This window comes from Leptodactylus fuscus, chromosome 6 (assembly GCF_031893055.1).
Source record: "Leptodactylus fuscus isolate aLepFus1 chromosome 6, aLepFus1.hap2, whole genome shotgun sequence".
In the NCBI taxonomy this organism is placed as follows: Eukaryota; Metazoa; Chordata; class Amphibia; order Anura; family Leptodactylidae; genus Leptodactylus; species Leptodactylus fuscus.
In genome coordinates this window covers 111,289,725-111,305,492 of record NC_134270.1, presented here as the reverse complement: position 1 = coordinate 111,305,492, position 15,768 = coordinate 111,289,725, and the positions used below count along the sequence as shown (strand labels likewise).

Below are 15,768 nucleotides of genomic sequence, written 5' to 3'. Positions count from 1 at the left end.
GTGAACAGACCCTAAGGGTAAGTTCATACGGGGTTTTTTGGTACGGAACCTGAGGTGGAGGCCGCCTCAGGTTCCGGACCAAAAACCAGATAGCCGCGACTGAAAGCTGGATTAAGGCCAATGAATGGGCCTAGTCCGGAGGAGGGTGTGTCTTCAGGCCGAATCGCGAGGCGAAACGAATGAGAATGAGCATCTCGATTCTTTTTTCTGGGAGCCGGCAAACGGCTCCCAGAAAAAAGAACTGACCGACTCCCTTTGATTTTAATGGGAGCCGTCTTTTTGGTCAGGATTTTGAGGCGGATACGGCCTCAAAATCCTGACAAAAAATCTCCGTGTGAACTTACCCAAAGAAGATAGCGAATGTCCAGCCATGGATCATCACTTGACAAAAGAGCTGAGAAGGAAACATATAACAACAGGGAATAAGGGGATGGTGGGTGCCCATGGATGAACATGTCAATCTTGGTACAGTTTCTGATTTTACAGGTGAAAGATTTAACTAAATATGTTTCTTTTGGAAAAATTAAGAAAGTGCACCAAGAACGACATGCATTATTCAATGTAGTTTTATCTGCACCTGTAGTCCAAATTTCTACTCATAGCTGCACACAGAAGTCTGTACTATGTCCCAGCTATATGGTATGTGGCCACCAAGAATAAAGAAGCAGACTTGATGGGATTTCCATTTGTCAGGCTTCTTTTTGGACCAGGCACTAACACTGGATAGATACCAGATAGCAGTACCTAATGTGTCTGATGTGTTCCCAGCACTTAGATTAACTGATGCATGGACAAGAGGTATAGCTCCATTGGTTCGCTTCCTTTATGTTATAGGAAAAGATTTATAATAAGGTGACTGGGCTGGATGGAAGTCAGGTGAAGAAAGGGGTCTTTTAGCTGGATTTGTGCAGATTTGTCACATTGTAAGCACACAAATCATTGCTGGTTTGTGAGATACCACCCCCAGTTAGATACTGTTTTCTATTATACCGTGCCAATCGAGTAACATGCCATATTCTAGGTTTGCACACCATCATAAATCCTCTGCATGGCCGAGAAAGAGTTACACGTGGAGCAGGTTTTCGATTCTGTCAGTCATTGCATGTAGGGACTGTCTGTGCTGAAGATGCAAATTGTGTTCACGGTATAGACCGGGAATTCCCTCAGGGTAATTGCTTGCTTAATCAAAATAATGGAGCATAAATTTCCATACATAATCTCTAGAAAAGATCTTTTTTTCTCACATTTATAAACAGACACAAGAATATTTAATATATATTGCTCAATCTCACAAATCCTCTCAGTAAGAGGACACAGCATACCTTCCAGTACTCTGCAATCCATTCTTCTCTCCCTGCTAACGTCACAACCTGCAACCTATCCAGGCAGGCAGTGAACCCTGTACTGTCCCTCATTTGGTTTATGGTAACAGTCTGTGCTCTGACGGTACAGCTTGATGCTTAATGCCAGATGATGCCAGTTTACTCAAACCTGTAGTACTGGCTCTGAAACAGGATTGTTTTTCTCATTTAACAGTTTGTTGCTTTACACAGTGAACCTTATCAGAGGCTTGGATGTGCTTGGTTCCCACCAAGCCCGTCACAAGTGCGATGTCTACAATGTGGGTTACAATCAGATAATTCTGTTCTTTGTTCTAATGTTGCCTAGCAAGATTATTTTCCAAGCCTTAAAGCGTTCTCCAACCATAAAAGAATTGTTTAATCCATCAACAAGCATGAGAAGCTTTCACAATTTCCTTGTTTAACCATTCAGACACAGTTGGCACCATCATTTTACACCCCTATCCAGGCACATCTGTATGTCTCCATGCCCTACCACATCTCATCTTGTATTCAGGCCAGAGGTAGTTTAACAGAATATTACAGTTTACATTCAAAGTGGATGGGATTCATGCGAATCCCGTGCCGACTTTGCGTTAAAATCCTCAGTGCGAACATGCTGCAATTTCCAAAACCGACGTGGTTTTGGAAATCGCAGCATGTTAATTATATCTACAGAAAAGCCGCCGGCTTTCCCATAGACATAATGGTAACAGAAAGTATGCGGAGGAAAACTCTGTGAACTTTCTGTTCAAAGTGCTGCGGGAACAACCGTGATGCGTTCCCGCCACGGTTGTTCCCACAGCGCTTTAGTGAGGTGTTTCCGGCCCGTGGGGCCTTAGCCTAAAGGGAACCTGTCAACATGAAAATCTGCAGGCAGCATGTTATAGAGCAGGAGGAGCTGAGCAGATTGATATATTCAGTATAACTTGTCATTTATTTATCTGTTTTTTTTCGGCGATTACTAGTACATAAAATAAAACAATTCCTGCGAGCAGAGTGATTCTGCAGCCAAAACAACCACAGAATCCATTGCAAGATCAAGCAGGATGCTTCTCTTTTTGGTGCCTGTTAACATCATTTAGTGATATGCTTTACAATATGGCCATGGCCATAGAGAACAATACTCTGGAGCCAACTCACTGAGATTGTCAGAGATCAGAGTCACACACACAGATATATTCATTGACTCTATACCAATTCAGAGGGTTATCTGTTCACCTTACTCACCACACATACACATAGATACAATCATAAAAGGTGCACACGGCTTCCAGCTCATCTGTTAGGGTCAGTGCACACTGAGTTTTTTGGTGCTGATTTTGAGGCAGATTCAAGCGTCAAAATCAGTGCCAAAAAAATCTGTGTGCACTGACCCTTATATGAGACTACACAGGAGTGTACACTCATGCACCGACACAACGCTGCCACCACCATTTACAGTATGATGAGACACCAGTATGTTCACACCATGCACAATTAGCACACAAACGGTAACATGTTTAGCTATTTTCACTCTTTGGAAGTGGGGTAACGTTAGAGTCAATGTACATTCTTATTAAATTTAACCCCTTAAGGACCAGGCCATTTTTTGGTTTCGCATTTTCGTTTTTCCCTCCTCACATTTCAAGAGCCATAACTTTTTCATTTTTCAGTTCACAGAGTCACATGATGGCTTATTGTTTGCGGGACAAATTGTACTTTGTAATGGCACCATTCAATATGCTGTGCAATGTACTGGGAAGCTGGAAAAAAATTCAGAATGAGGTGCAATTGGAGAAAAAATGCATTTGCGCCATTTTCTTATGGGTTTAATTTTTACAACGTTCACTGTTTGGTACAAATGACATGTTACCTGTGTTCTACGTGTCAGTACGAACGCGGTGATACCAAATTTATATAGTATTTGAAATGTTTTGATACTTTTAAAAAAATGATAAACTTTGCAAAATAGAAAAAAAAATTTGTGTCATCATGTTCTAACACCTGTAACTTTTTCATATTTCCATGTATGGAGCTGGTTGTGGTGTCTTTTTATGCGGGACAAGATGACGTTTCTATTGATACCATTTGGGGAAAGATCTGATGGTTTGATCACTTTTTATTCAATTTTTTATAGGAGGCAAAGTGTTGAAAAAAACGCTTTTTGGCTGTTTTTATTTTTTTTGCCGCTACGCCGTTCGCAGTACAGGATAAATGTTTTAATATTCTAATAGTTCGGGCATTTTGGAGCGCGGGGATACCTAATATGTTTATGTTTAATGTTCTTTAATTACTTTTATAGCTGATCTAGGGAAAGGGGGGTGATTTGAACTTTTATATTTTTTTTATTTTTTTAATACTTTTAAAAACTTTTTTTTTTCTTCTGTTACATTTATGATCAGACCTCTTAGGTACCTTGAAACCTAGGGGGTCTGATCGCTCATACTATTCACTGCAATACTACAGTACTGCAGTGAATAGCAGAATCCCAGCACTTCTATTAGACGATGCCTCTGGCATCGTCTAATAGATCACGGGCAGAGACAAGCCTGGAAGCCTTCAATAGGCTTCCGGCTGTCATAGCAACCGATCACCGCCCTCATGTGACGTTCAGGAGGGCGGCGATCGGGGAAACATGGCGGCGCCCATGCCGCCTGCGCTGTTTATACGCTGCGGTCGCGTTTGACCGCAGTGTGTAAAGGGTTAACAGCAGCGATCGGCTCGGGCACCGACCGCTGCTGTTATTGGCAGGTCCTGGCTGTATTATACAGCCGGCATCTGCCGTGTATGGAGCGAGCTCAGCGTGTGAGCTCGCTCTATACATCCCCATGCGACCCATGACGTACAGTTACGTCAAGGGTCGCTAAGGGGTTAATATACATAAAAAAGTACAGTGTGTTACAATAAAAAGATGGGACAACACAAAGACAAATACATGCAAACAAGGTAAAATAAAAGGAGAATAAAAATACATATGTGTTTAAGTTGGGACAGAGTTCACATTTGTTCCAAGGAATCTGACCCAAGGGTCCTTTGCCTTACGGCTTTTTATGGACCCCTGAAACCCCCCAAGCTACTTCATGCAACATCCCAACTGGGATCTCATAATATTTTTTTGATCCACATATAGACTTTTTAATCAGCCAGGTCCACTGCTGCAATGTCTGCGTTACGTTGCTCAGTAACCCTTGCTTGCTCATTGAATTAGGACCTGGGACTGGTTTTTCCTCTTCAGCCTGCACATTATAATTACACTGTGCTAATCAACTGAAACAAACTCTCTAGCGATATTGAACCCCACAGCAAAAATACATGCTTTGTGCAGTATGGCATACTTCCTCACAGAGGTCTAAGGGAGAATTTAGTATACACTAGCCTCTGCCCGCGACTTTGTCTGTGGGTTGTTGGAGTGGATGATCCGCCTATATTCAGCAAATTTCTGCCGTTAATGGTTTGCCTGCTCCGGCGTTTGGCAGCTCTTAAGCTGTCCTGCTGCTGAACTTGTTTGTCGCACCGTGCCTGTGATTGTTCCGGCATCTCAGCAGCTTGCAGAGAAGCCATATAATGAGTGTGTTGTTGGCGTTGATGATCCACATGCTCCGGCGTTTCGGCAACTCTCAAGCTGGCCTGCCGTTGAAATCGTTCCTCGCGCTGTGCCCATGATTGTTGCGGCATCTCAGCAGCTCGCTGGGATGCCATATAATGAGCGTGTTGTTGGTGTTGATGATCCGCCTGCTCCAGCGTTTCAGCAGCTCTCAAGTTTGCCTGACACTGAAGTTGTTCTTTGCACTGTGCTTGTAATTGTTCTGGCATCTCAGCAGATTTTCTTTTTCCAGGCATGTTTAAAATTGACAAACTGTCAATTTGGATTAAAGGTGTTTGCCCATGTCAGTTTGTCTGCACTGCCTGAAGCAGATCAGATAATATGCAAATGCATGTACACAATTCAATGAGGGTTTACACAGAGAGATAACAGACTTGGGCCTGAGATAAGGCTGCTGCAGGAGCAGTGTAATATAGTAAGTGAACATAAATTCATAACAGTCGTGAAGCCATGTCATTTACCGGGATAAAAAACTGCCTAGATTTTAAGCAAGGTTAAGAACTATCTATGTGCCGAATTTCATTCAAATCCGTTCAGCCGTTTTTGCGTGATTGAGGAACAAACATCCAAACACAAATATTAGTAGGATAGGATACTCTGTGCAGGGAAAGCTGTGGCAACATCTATTGTCAGTAGTGGAAGCAATAATGGGTGTTATGTGCTGTTATCTATAGAGAATTGAGCATCTATTGTAATGTTTATAGATAGGTAATCTTCTATTATTATGCTATCTGTCTTGTCTGTGGTGTAATTTAGGTGAGTAGTGACAATCTATTATTAAGCGTAAAGGTAAAGTAACAAATGCAGGATATAGTACTTTAAAAATAAATAAATAAATAAATAAATAAATAAATAAATACAGATAGTGACATGGAAAAAGAAAAAATATATTTAGATTGACTCCATTCCTCTGAAACCATACTTAGCTCTAAGGTTGAATGGTACATATTTCCTACCATACAGTAAACAGTTTTTCACAATTTACTTGGAAACAAACATACAGTACCTGAATTTTCCTGGCAAACTCTTTGCTGATTTGCTTGCACATCATGCCAACATCAGAAGAACTCCCATCCAAGGTGTCTGTGCCAGCTGTAGATGCATTATTTCCAGATACACTGGACAGATGCTCTAAGAATTAAAAGATAAAATGTTAGAATTCTGCAATATATTACAGTGACATTAGATCTTCTTAAGTAAACAACTGCCGATCTTTCCGATCCCGATTACTCAACCCTAGTTATTTTATGTTTATGGAGTAGGGTTGAGCTGATCTTGAGATTTCAGGATCGTTTTTAAAATCTCATTTTTGATCATTTTCCAGCCGATCCCGATCGTGAAATTTGCTCAATCGCTGTTTGGGATCCGATCTTTCCCGATCCCTCAACCCAATTTGTCAGCACAGAATTGTGAGATATAAAATAATCACAGTACTTTGTAGGGCTGTCAGCACAATTTACAATGATTAATTTGTTATTCAGGTAGCTGCTCCATTCTTGTAAAAATCCGCCTTTTATCCCTATGCAAATGAACAGAAAAGGACTTTAGGGGTGTGGCTTTCCAACAATGGGCTTTGCTATCCCCTGTTGCTAACTTCTGTTCAGCTCTGTCCACTATCTGTACTGGGCATGTCTGATAATGTCAGTCTACACCCAGAAGTGAAGGAAGGTGGCTTCAGCTGCCCCCATCTGAAGCCAGCTTCCTTCACTTCTGGGTGCAGTGTGTAGCCATCAGATAAGCACAGCACAGTTATGGTAATGGGCGGAGCTGAGCAGCAGTTAGCAACAGGAGATAGTATAGCCCATTGTTGGAAAGCAGCACCCCTAAAGCCCTTTTCTGCTAATTTGCATAGGGATAAAATGCCAATTTTTACAAGAATGGAGCAGTGGTCCTGAATAAGAAATACATCATTGTAAACTGTGCTGACATCCCTACAAGGTACTGCAATAAGTTTACATCTAAATCTTGTGATGAGAGACTCTTTAAAGTAGTATAAGTATTCATTAAAACAAACATATGCAAGTACTTATTATATACAGTATAAGAGACTGTCAGTTATGACTAAAGTGAAATGTAAGTCAATACCTACTGCACAGGGGATGCTTACTTGGTATTTATTTCTCTCACTGCTTGATCTCTTTTGTTCCTCTAGGGCAGGACTTTGATACGTGACAAAAGCTTACCTGCACTGACTGAAGCGATTGTGAGGTAGTCTAAGACACAACTCCTGGTTTTATAGTAGGTTCAGGTTACTCTACTCCCACTCCTCAGGAGGCGCTTGCACCTCATAATATCTGCTGTGTATAACTCACATGTATAACAGCCTCACTAGAGTCAGTGCTTAGAGTTTATTTCTATTACATATACTAGGGGAGTTCAATGTATTCTCGGTATAGGCATGAAGGAAAAAAACGAGAATTCTGAATAAATTTTATTTTTCAATGCAGCCCCCATAACCTCAATACACTTGTCTGATCTGGAAACTAACTTTTCAATACCCTGTAAAAAATAATTTTCCTCTTTGTCAAAAAAATCATTACTAAATCGTCCCAATACTGAGAATACATTGAACTCCCCTCGTATGTATATACCGTAGTTTGGACATCAGGTTACTCCTGAACATATACTAATGAGCCTTAGTAAGGATAGATTCATATCTGTGCTCGGGTTTCCGATTTTTTATGTGGATTAGGTTTCCGTTCGGGGGTCCCCAAACGGACCCCTCGAACGGAAGCCTGATCGACATAAAAATGTGTTTACCTTAAGAGAACCTGTGAACCCCCCTTAGACTATAATGGGGTCATGTGGTTTTCGCTTGGTTTCTACCCGAAAGGGGCGAAAAATGCAGAGAGAAAAGCGCTACAGATTGCTTTAAGGAAATTCAAGGTGAGCTTTCAAAACTACAGCTCGCAGAATGCTGATGATGACACCACTCTTATACAATTTAGGTAAATACTTCTTTTGTGATTATACCACTGTATCAGTATTGGCTTTATACTGCATCAAGATTCTACTTACCTGGGGGTACCTCCTGCACATCCGGAGAAGGAAACAGTTTACGAGGGCACAATTTAATTTTCTTAAGCGTGATTTCACAGTCACTTCCTTCTGTACTGATGCCAGCATGCTGGATTCGCTCTTTGTTTATACGTTTGATGTACGATATAGTATCATTTAACGTGGGACCTGTAACATATATCTGATTAATACTGCGCAGGTGGAACTTTATACATTATTAGTAACGTGAAGCCTAAAACTTATAATCAGAACTTGCCAGATTCATGGATGTTTCCACAAGTCATTTCACAGTTCAATGTTCTTCTTACACTTGAACCAGAATGGAAGGAAGGGCAATTATTGTCCTGAAAAGAAGTGTCATACAGTAAGACCCCAATATATTCACAATAGCACAAATATGGATGTTTGTATTTTCGTGTATTCACCGTAAAATCATTTTCTCATTGTATTCATTGGAGGACTCGGCACTATGGGTATAGACCTGGCCACTAGGAGGCTGACACTAGGATTAGCAAAATATGTCGGTTCCCCTTATGGGCTATACCCTCTCCACAGACACTATGCTAACCAGTTTGGACCCCAGAAGTTGGAGAGAGACACAAATAAGCAAATAAAAGAACATAGAACTAACACCACCAACTCAAAAACAATCCAAAACAACCTTGGGCAGGAACAACAAGAAGCAAGGGTGGGATCTATGAATACAACAAGAAAAATCCATTTTTCTTGCTTATTTCATTGGCTGACACAGCACCATGGGATGTCCTAAAGCAGTCCCAGAGGGTGGGAATTACACAGCTATGTGAGCAACCTAGAGCACAGCTGCTTGCAGAACTTTATGATCCAAGCTGACAACGGCAGAGGCCACAGGATGGATCTGATAAAACTTGGTAAAAGTGTGGACAGAGGCCCAGTTTGCAACTTTGCAGAAGTGAGCGGCGGAAGCCTGATTCTAAACAACCAGGAAGCTGTGACAAGTCTCGTGTCATGAGCTGTCACACGGTGATGGGGCATCCGATTCTTGTGCCGATAGGCCTTCCTGACAGCAGATGAATCCATCTGGAGATGGAAGCAGCCAGGCACTTGAAAGAGCCCTCCAAGAGAACAAGGAATCTAATCGATGGAAGGGGTCAGTGAGAGACAAATAGACCCCAGATAGCCCAGACCACGTCCAGGCACTGAATAGATTGCTCTCATAGATGCTTGGAATTCAGGTAAAAAGACAGTAAACCAATTCCTCGTTGATGTGGAAGGGAGAAACCAACTTAGGCAAAAAATAAGGTGGGGGACGAGGGGCAACCTTGTTCTTGTGGAGAACAAGAAAAAGAGGCGTCCAGGACAGGGCACTCAGTTAGGAGACCCTACAGATGGAAGTAATGACCACCAGGAAGGCAACCTTCCAGGACAGAAAATCTCACACAAATGCTCAAAAATGGGAGTCTGCAACACCTGAAAGAGATAAAGTTCCACAGGAGGCTGGCAGGGAAGAGCACAGTGTGCTACTACCTGAAGGAAAGTCTTCACCTGAGGCTGGAAGGCCAGGGTCTTCTGAAAAGGAATAGAAAGGGTAGAAGCTTGCTCTTTAAGGCAAGAAAAACCAAGTCCTTGGTCCAGACTGTACTGGAGAAAAAACAGGAATATGGGAAGAGAAAAGGATAGTGGATGGAAGTCATTACTCTCACACCACCATACATAGATCTTTGCAGACTGGTGTTTCTGGTCTTTGAGCATGGTCTGGATAACAGGCTCCGAAAAACTGCAACGTCTTAAGACCTCAGCCTACACAGCCATGCGTTAATGCAGCTGAGGTAAGGTGGGGTGAAACAGTGGACCTTGAGACAGAAGGTTGATTTGCAGAGGCCAAGGAGCGTCCGCCAAGGCAAGAGGCCTTTTTGGAGCAGGAGTCCCAGGAAGAGTGACCTCTGGAGCGAGAGGTGAAGCCATGAAAGGAGCGTAAACGCTGAGAACAGCTAGAGTAAGGCAGCTGATGCTTAGGACGCCTCTGGGCGAGGAGAAGGTCCTCCCTCAGAGTTTTCTGCATGCGCGGGATAGGGAGAAAGAGAGAGAGAGAGAGACCTCCTGGATTGCCCCCTGTCCAAAAGAAAGGCCTAGGAGGAGTCTGGAGCCTCATGAATTGAAACCCAGGGAGAAGTGGGGCCTAGTTGCAGCCTGTTCCCTGGGCTGAGATTAGGGACTAAAATAGAAGGTTGGATGGGGGCTATGTAAGGCTTGATAGAAGCCTAAAAAAGTGGCTGGGAGGACAAGAACTGGGGTCCCCACTAAAAACCGGGTGTCCCCCCCCTCCCCCCCCCAGTGCCGTTGCAGAAATGCAGCTTTTTTTGTTGTAGATTTTGATGCAGTTCTTTGAGTCAAAGCCAGGAGTGGATTAAGCAGAAGGGAGAAGCATAAAAGCTTCCTATATATTTGCCATTCCTATTGTAGCCATTCTTGGCTTTGGCTCAAAAAACCACAACAAAATCTGAAAAAAAAAAAAAAAAAAGAGCTGCATTTCCGCAACGTGGGGCCATAGCCTTAAGGGTGTATTCACACAGCTGTGTTCCATCCAAGTAACTCTGTTTGGCAGCTGCATTTCCCAGACTGACCATGGCCATGTGAATGCAATGATCTCCCTTACTGCTTTTCTACAAATATCCGACTTGGTATTGGGGCTGGGTCAGAAAGTGTCAGTTATAAAGCAGATTTGCCTCTCTATTTTATGTGCAGTGTTTGCAATGTAGTCACCCACCAGCTCAGTGAGAAATGCAAACTACATATACAGCCTACAAAGAGGAAAACAGGTAAAAACTGAAAAATATAAGTTACATAATGGTCAAATATACACTGTCTACCAATAAGTATTTGGACACCCATGCAAATGAAGATATCTGCGGTGTCACGCCTTCCGCCGTTAAATATCGTGCAGGAAACAGTATTGGCATTAGTGCATTGGCATTAGTCGCATACAAGATGCCACGAAGTGCAGAGTTGTCCGATTTCGAGAAAGGGGTAATTGTGGGGTACCACAGAAATGGTCGATCCTTAAGGGACATAGTAAGTGAACTGAATTACCCAAAAGTGCCCTATGTGATTACGAAGTAGAATGTGAACGGTGATTGTCGAAATGTGCCCCGAGTCGGCACACCCCAAAACTGGGAGATAGAGACTGACGAGTGCTGGCCAGAGAAACCGCACCCAACCGATGTCTCACATACACCAGGAATTTCAACAAGCATCCGGGAGTATTGTGTCGCTCAATACCATCCGTAAGGAAGCATCTGCTGGTTCTAGCAACTATTGAATATGAATACATGTTGTTTTTCTATTCTACCACAGGTGTCCAAATACTTATTGGTAGACAGTGTAGAGTTGCTCCTTAAGTACACACACTGTACTATTGATCTATGCAAAGTTTGCTGAAAGGTTAGGTAAAAAATACACAGAAAAGTTGTACAAGTCCTGAGTGAAAGCACTTACCTTTGCTTTCTTTTTGAGAGTATGTGCCTCTATTTTTCTTGCATTTGTGACGGGTGAGCAAAACTTCACTTGTGGCTCATTGTACTCATGTCCTGTTACCTCTAGAACATTTACTCCACTTACAGCTGAGTGATCCAAATTTAATGTACTCTACAAAAGAGTAATTAACATCAATATTTTACTTCATGAAATATGTAGTGTGCATAAGGCTCATTTACTATTTGTGCTATGAAATAGGGCTTGGCTTAATTTGACCAATTCACCAGATTTTAGCCCTGCCCCAGAGCACCAACTTCTCATCATATGTAATAGTGTCAGCTCAGTTCCCTCACTGCAAAGTCAACCCCCACCTAGTCCTAGTACCTTCATGTGTGTGTATTCCGAGTTAGTACTGCCTGCTCCCTGCCTATGTGTTTCTCAGAGGTAGATGATGATATCATATGTTGGGTGGGGATGCATGGAGTTTCATAGTGCTATTTGTAATTGGGATAAATGTGCCAGGTGCTTGTATGACTTGGTGCAGGCCACTGGTTAGCAATATGAATGAAGGATATAAGAAATAAGGCTATATGAAAGTTGACAACAGTCCTGAATTTTTAGCAACAATATCAGCAAATTTGGCTTGTCAGAGTTGGCCTGCTGCTTAAGAAGCTGCAGAAAATATTTTCATACATATTCTTGGGCTAACTAATTTCATTAAGTGTGTCAAGCTTGTCGTAAGAGGTCTATGTGCCAAGAGACTATGTCTTAATATAATCAGCAGTACCCCTATAACAGTGCCATCCCCAGTGCACCCTAAATTAAACATAATGACAGTGGCAACCCAAATGTTTCTATAGTTATGACAACCCAACTGCGCTAGTAACCTTGCCAACCACAGCACATCAGTACAGCAGCGTCCCTTATGATTATGATAATCATTGTGCCCCTATAACTATAACAGTATAACGGTATAACAGTATACCTATTTTACTAACTTCAACAGTAAAAGCCACAAAGCCCCCATTACAATGCCAACCACAGTGCCAAGTAGACAGAATGTTTATATTATTTTACTGAAAACCATTTTTCATATGACTGAGGCATGCACAGCTATTTCTAAGCATATTGATTAATTTTCCTGGTTAAAGTGGAACTTTTTATTTTACTACCTTGTGAAAACAAGAGAATCAAGATTCAAACAAAAAATTGCCCATAGGTGCCATGCAAACTGCATATTTGTAAGCCAAACCGAGAGTGGAACCTAAACATAGAAGAGCAGCAAATGTTTCCATTACAGTTTACCTGTGAACAATGACTACAAGCTGGAGATAATGGTCTCTGAACAGTCTTGTCTATATCAAGATTCTTTCCAGTCCTGTGTGTTGTCTGGGCCCACTTTGATGCAGACTTCTCATTTAGCTCTGTCCACTCCTTGTTGACCTTTTTTGAGTCTACTGAAATATTCATAGATTCCTCAGAAATATTTTGCTCTGGAGGTGAGGCAGATAGTGAGGGGGATGAATATGTCATAGTTGGATGCCTGGTTCGTAACTCTGTATCTGACTCATATTGTTCAGCTGCAAAATGAATATGTTTAGATAACACAAATTACCTCAATTTATTAACCTGACGTCAGTAGAAAACTTTTGCAAAGATATTAACATAAGGTTGAAGCTTTTGAATGCATTCAGCGTATCACACTGACACCTATCCTTTCATTTGCTTGGGAAGCATCATTAGGTGCCTCAGGGCCACTGGGGAGCCATATACCATGTAGTGGTAAACAGGGGAGCATGATACAATGCGAGGCTATGGCCCCAACGCAGCGAAACGCAGCAAAAAAAAAAAAAAATTAAATTTTTCTCTGCAGACTTTCTGCCCTTGTTATACCTATACAGAAAACACCTAGGGTTTCTGCAATTATAATTGACATGCTGCGATTTTCACAATGTGGGGGTTCAGCCTGAAGGTCAGAAGAGAGGCAATTTGAAACTCATGGACGCAAATGGTAAATCTGTAGAAGTGTCACCTCTTACCATATGCTATTTATAATACCAGAGTCTTATGTTGTAGAGAGACCTTTCGGCCTCCTTTACCCTCCATTGCAACTCCTATAGCTGCGTCCTTGGAGGTCAGTAATGAATCATGGTGATGGTAAAAGATTAATTTTTATATGTGCTGGGTTGGGTTGCAGCCCAGAAGCCTTCAACAGCTCTTGTGCAGTGAGCCATCACACAGAGGATGGTGCCCTATAAGGGCTAGTTCACACGTGAACTGCCCGCGCGGGTTTTGACACAGAGAGAGACGAGGCGAGCCGCGTCTCTCTCTTGTCAAAACCCGCCCGCCGTGACCATCGCTGTCGCGGATTAACCCTCTGCTGTCGGCTCAAATGAATGAGGGAGGGAGCTGTCCTTTCTTTTCTCCGCTAGCAGCAGCTCGCCGCTAGCGGAGAACAGAAGCCCGGCGGTCTCCATAGACCACCATTATAAGGGGAGGTTTTGGACGCGAAATCCGCTGTCAAAAACCTCCCCTTATACTCACGTGTGAACTAGCCCTAATTGAGCAGAAAGAAAAATCCCTGATAGTAGACAGAATGCATCTGCAAATGCTAACCTTGGAAGCAGTCAGGCCCTTGCGAGGGCCCTCAGGGAGAACAAACAATGTATTCATATGACAGAGGGGTCAGTAAGAGACAAATAGACCAGGATCTCCTTGGACCGCATTCAGTGAAGGGAGTGTTCATGTGGGTGCTTGGGGTCCAAACAGAAAGACAGTAAGACGATATTCTTGTTGATTTGGAAGGAAGAAACCACCTTAAGCAGAAAAGATGGTGGCATTTGAAAGACAACCATGTCCTTGTGGAAACAAGAAAAATGAGGCTTCCGGGACAGGGCAGCCAGTTTGTTATGGAAATAGTGGCCACCAGCAAGGCAACCTTCCAGGACAGAAAGTGAAGAGAAATCTTCGAGCCTGTAGTACCTCAAGGACGAAATTAAGATCCCACGGGAAGATCGTAGAGAGGGGTACAGTGTGCCACTCCCTGCAGAAAAGTTTTCACTTGAAGATGGAAGGCCAGGGTCTTCTGAAAAAGAATAGAAAAGGTAGAAATCTGTCCCTTAAGAGAGGAATCAAGACCTTGATCCAGAAAGGAATGGAGAAAAGCCAGGATTCTAGCTAGAGAAAAGGAGAGTAGATGGAAGACATTACTCTCACACAATTATACACATACTGTAGGTCTTTAACATGTAATGACAGATCTTTGTTGACCAGGGAAAATCACGAGAGTGTAGGCGATGGTTCGAGGGTACTGTGAACTGGCTACGTACCGGGGAAGTGGGGGGGTTCAGGCGGGAGGCAAAACTGAAGGAAGATCTTCTGATGAAGTGACCACTCGCCCGGGTTGAGCTTTTATTGGCTTAAGAAGTCTGCTGCTCAATTGTCCACAACTGGAATGTTTACTGCCAACAGAGCATCCAAAGAAGAGAGTTGGATGTTTCTTACAAGACCGCACGGGTCCTGGTGCAGTCATGCTAGTTCAGGTAGGCAACCACTGTGGAAAAGAAGGTGGTCAACAGTTCCAGAATGTCGATCTGGAGGGAGGTCTCAGCTTTGGACCACAGGCCATGAATGGTAAATGCACCAGAGACTGCTCACCAACCGGAAAGACTGTTGGTGGAAATCACCTGCCAACGGAGAGAAAGAAAAGACTTTCCCTGAGAGATTCGTGGGAAGTAGAGTCACCAAAGTAGCTCTTTAAGAACCTGGTGAAGCAAGAGAATTAAGCGGTCGAGGCTGGATGGAGACTTATCCCAGTGGGCCAGAATCACCAATTGCAGAAGACACGAGGGGAACCGAACAAAAGGAACGGTCTTAAAGGTTGAGACCATTGTTCCCAGGAACTGCACATAGAACCAAAGAAAGCACAGGAATTCCTCCCTCCAAAGGTAGGATCCGGATCTTGGATTCTGGGAAGACACTTGTCCTGGTGCATGTTGAAGATCATGCTCAGGACTTCCATGCACTGAGTAGGTACGAGGCAAGATTTTTCCTAGATAATGAGTCAGCCAAATTGGCAAAGGAGGTTTAAGGTGATCCGCAAGCTAGTCAAATTGTCCATCTTAGCTGGAGATTTCACCAGGAGGTCATCCAAGTATAGAAACATGGCAACTCTCTGGGAACAGAGGATGGCCATGAGGGAAGCCATCAAGTTGGTCAATACTCAGGGGGCGGAGGCAAGCAAGAAGGGGAGAGTGACAAACTGGAAATGATGTGAACCCAATGCAAAATGAAGAAAACGTCCCTGGCTGAGACTAGGGACTAAAGTAGAAGCCACAGCTGAAGATCCCCCTGCACCTGAAAATAAAATAA

The 15,768-nt window shown here is 42.9% G+C and overlaps 1 protein-coding gene across 1 annotated transcript in view; it reads right to left on the bottom strand.

Moving 5' to 3' along the window:
• SYCP2 (synaptonemal complex protein 2) overlaps positions 1-15,768 on the bottom strand; it is a 139,972-nt gene that overhangs the window by 20,490 nt on the left and 103,714 nt on the right. Inside the window, exons 34-38 of the mRNA XM_075279062.1 lie at positions 12,703-12,977; positions 11,419-11,568; positions 8,201-8,288; positions 7,945-8,112; positions 5,933-6,057 (exon numbers count right to left, since the gene is read on the bottom strand). Coding sequence (XP_075135163.1) covers positions 5,933-6,057; positions 7,945-8,112; positions 8,201-8,288; positions 11,419-11,568; positions 12,703-12,977 — 806 coding nt within the window. The remainder of the gene's footprint in view (positions 1-5,932; positions 6,058-7,944; positions 8,113-8,200; positions 8,289-11,418; positions 11,569-12,702; positions 12,978-15,768) is intronic.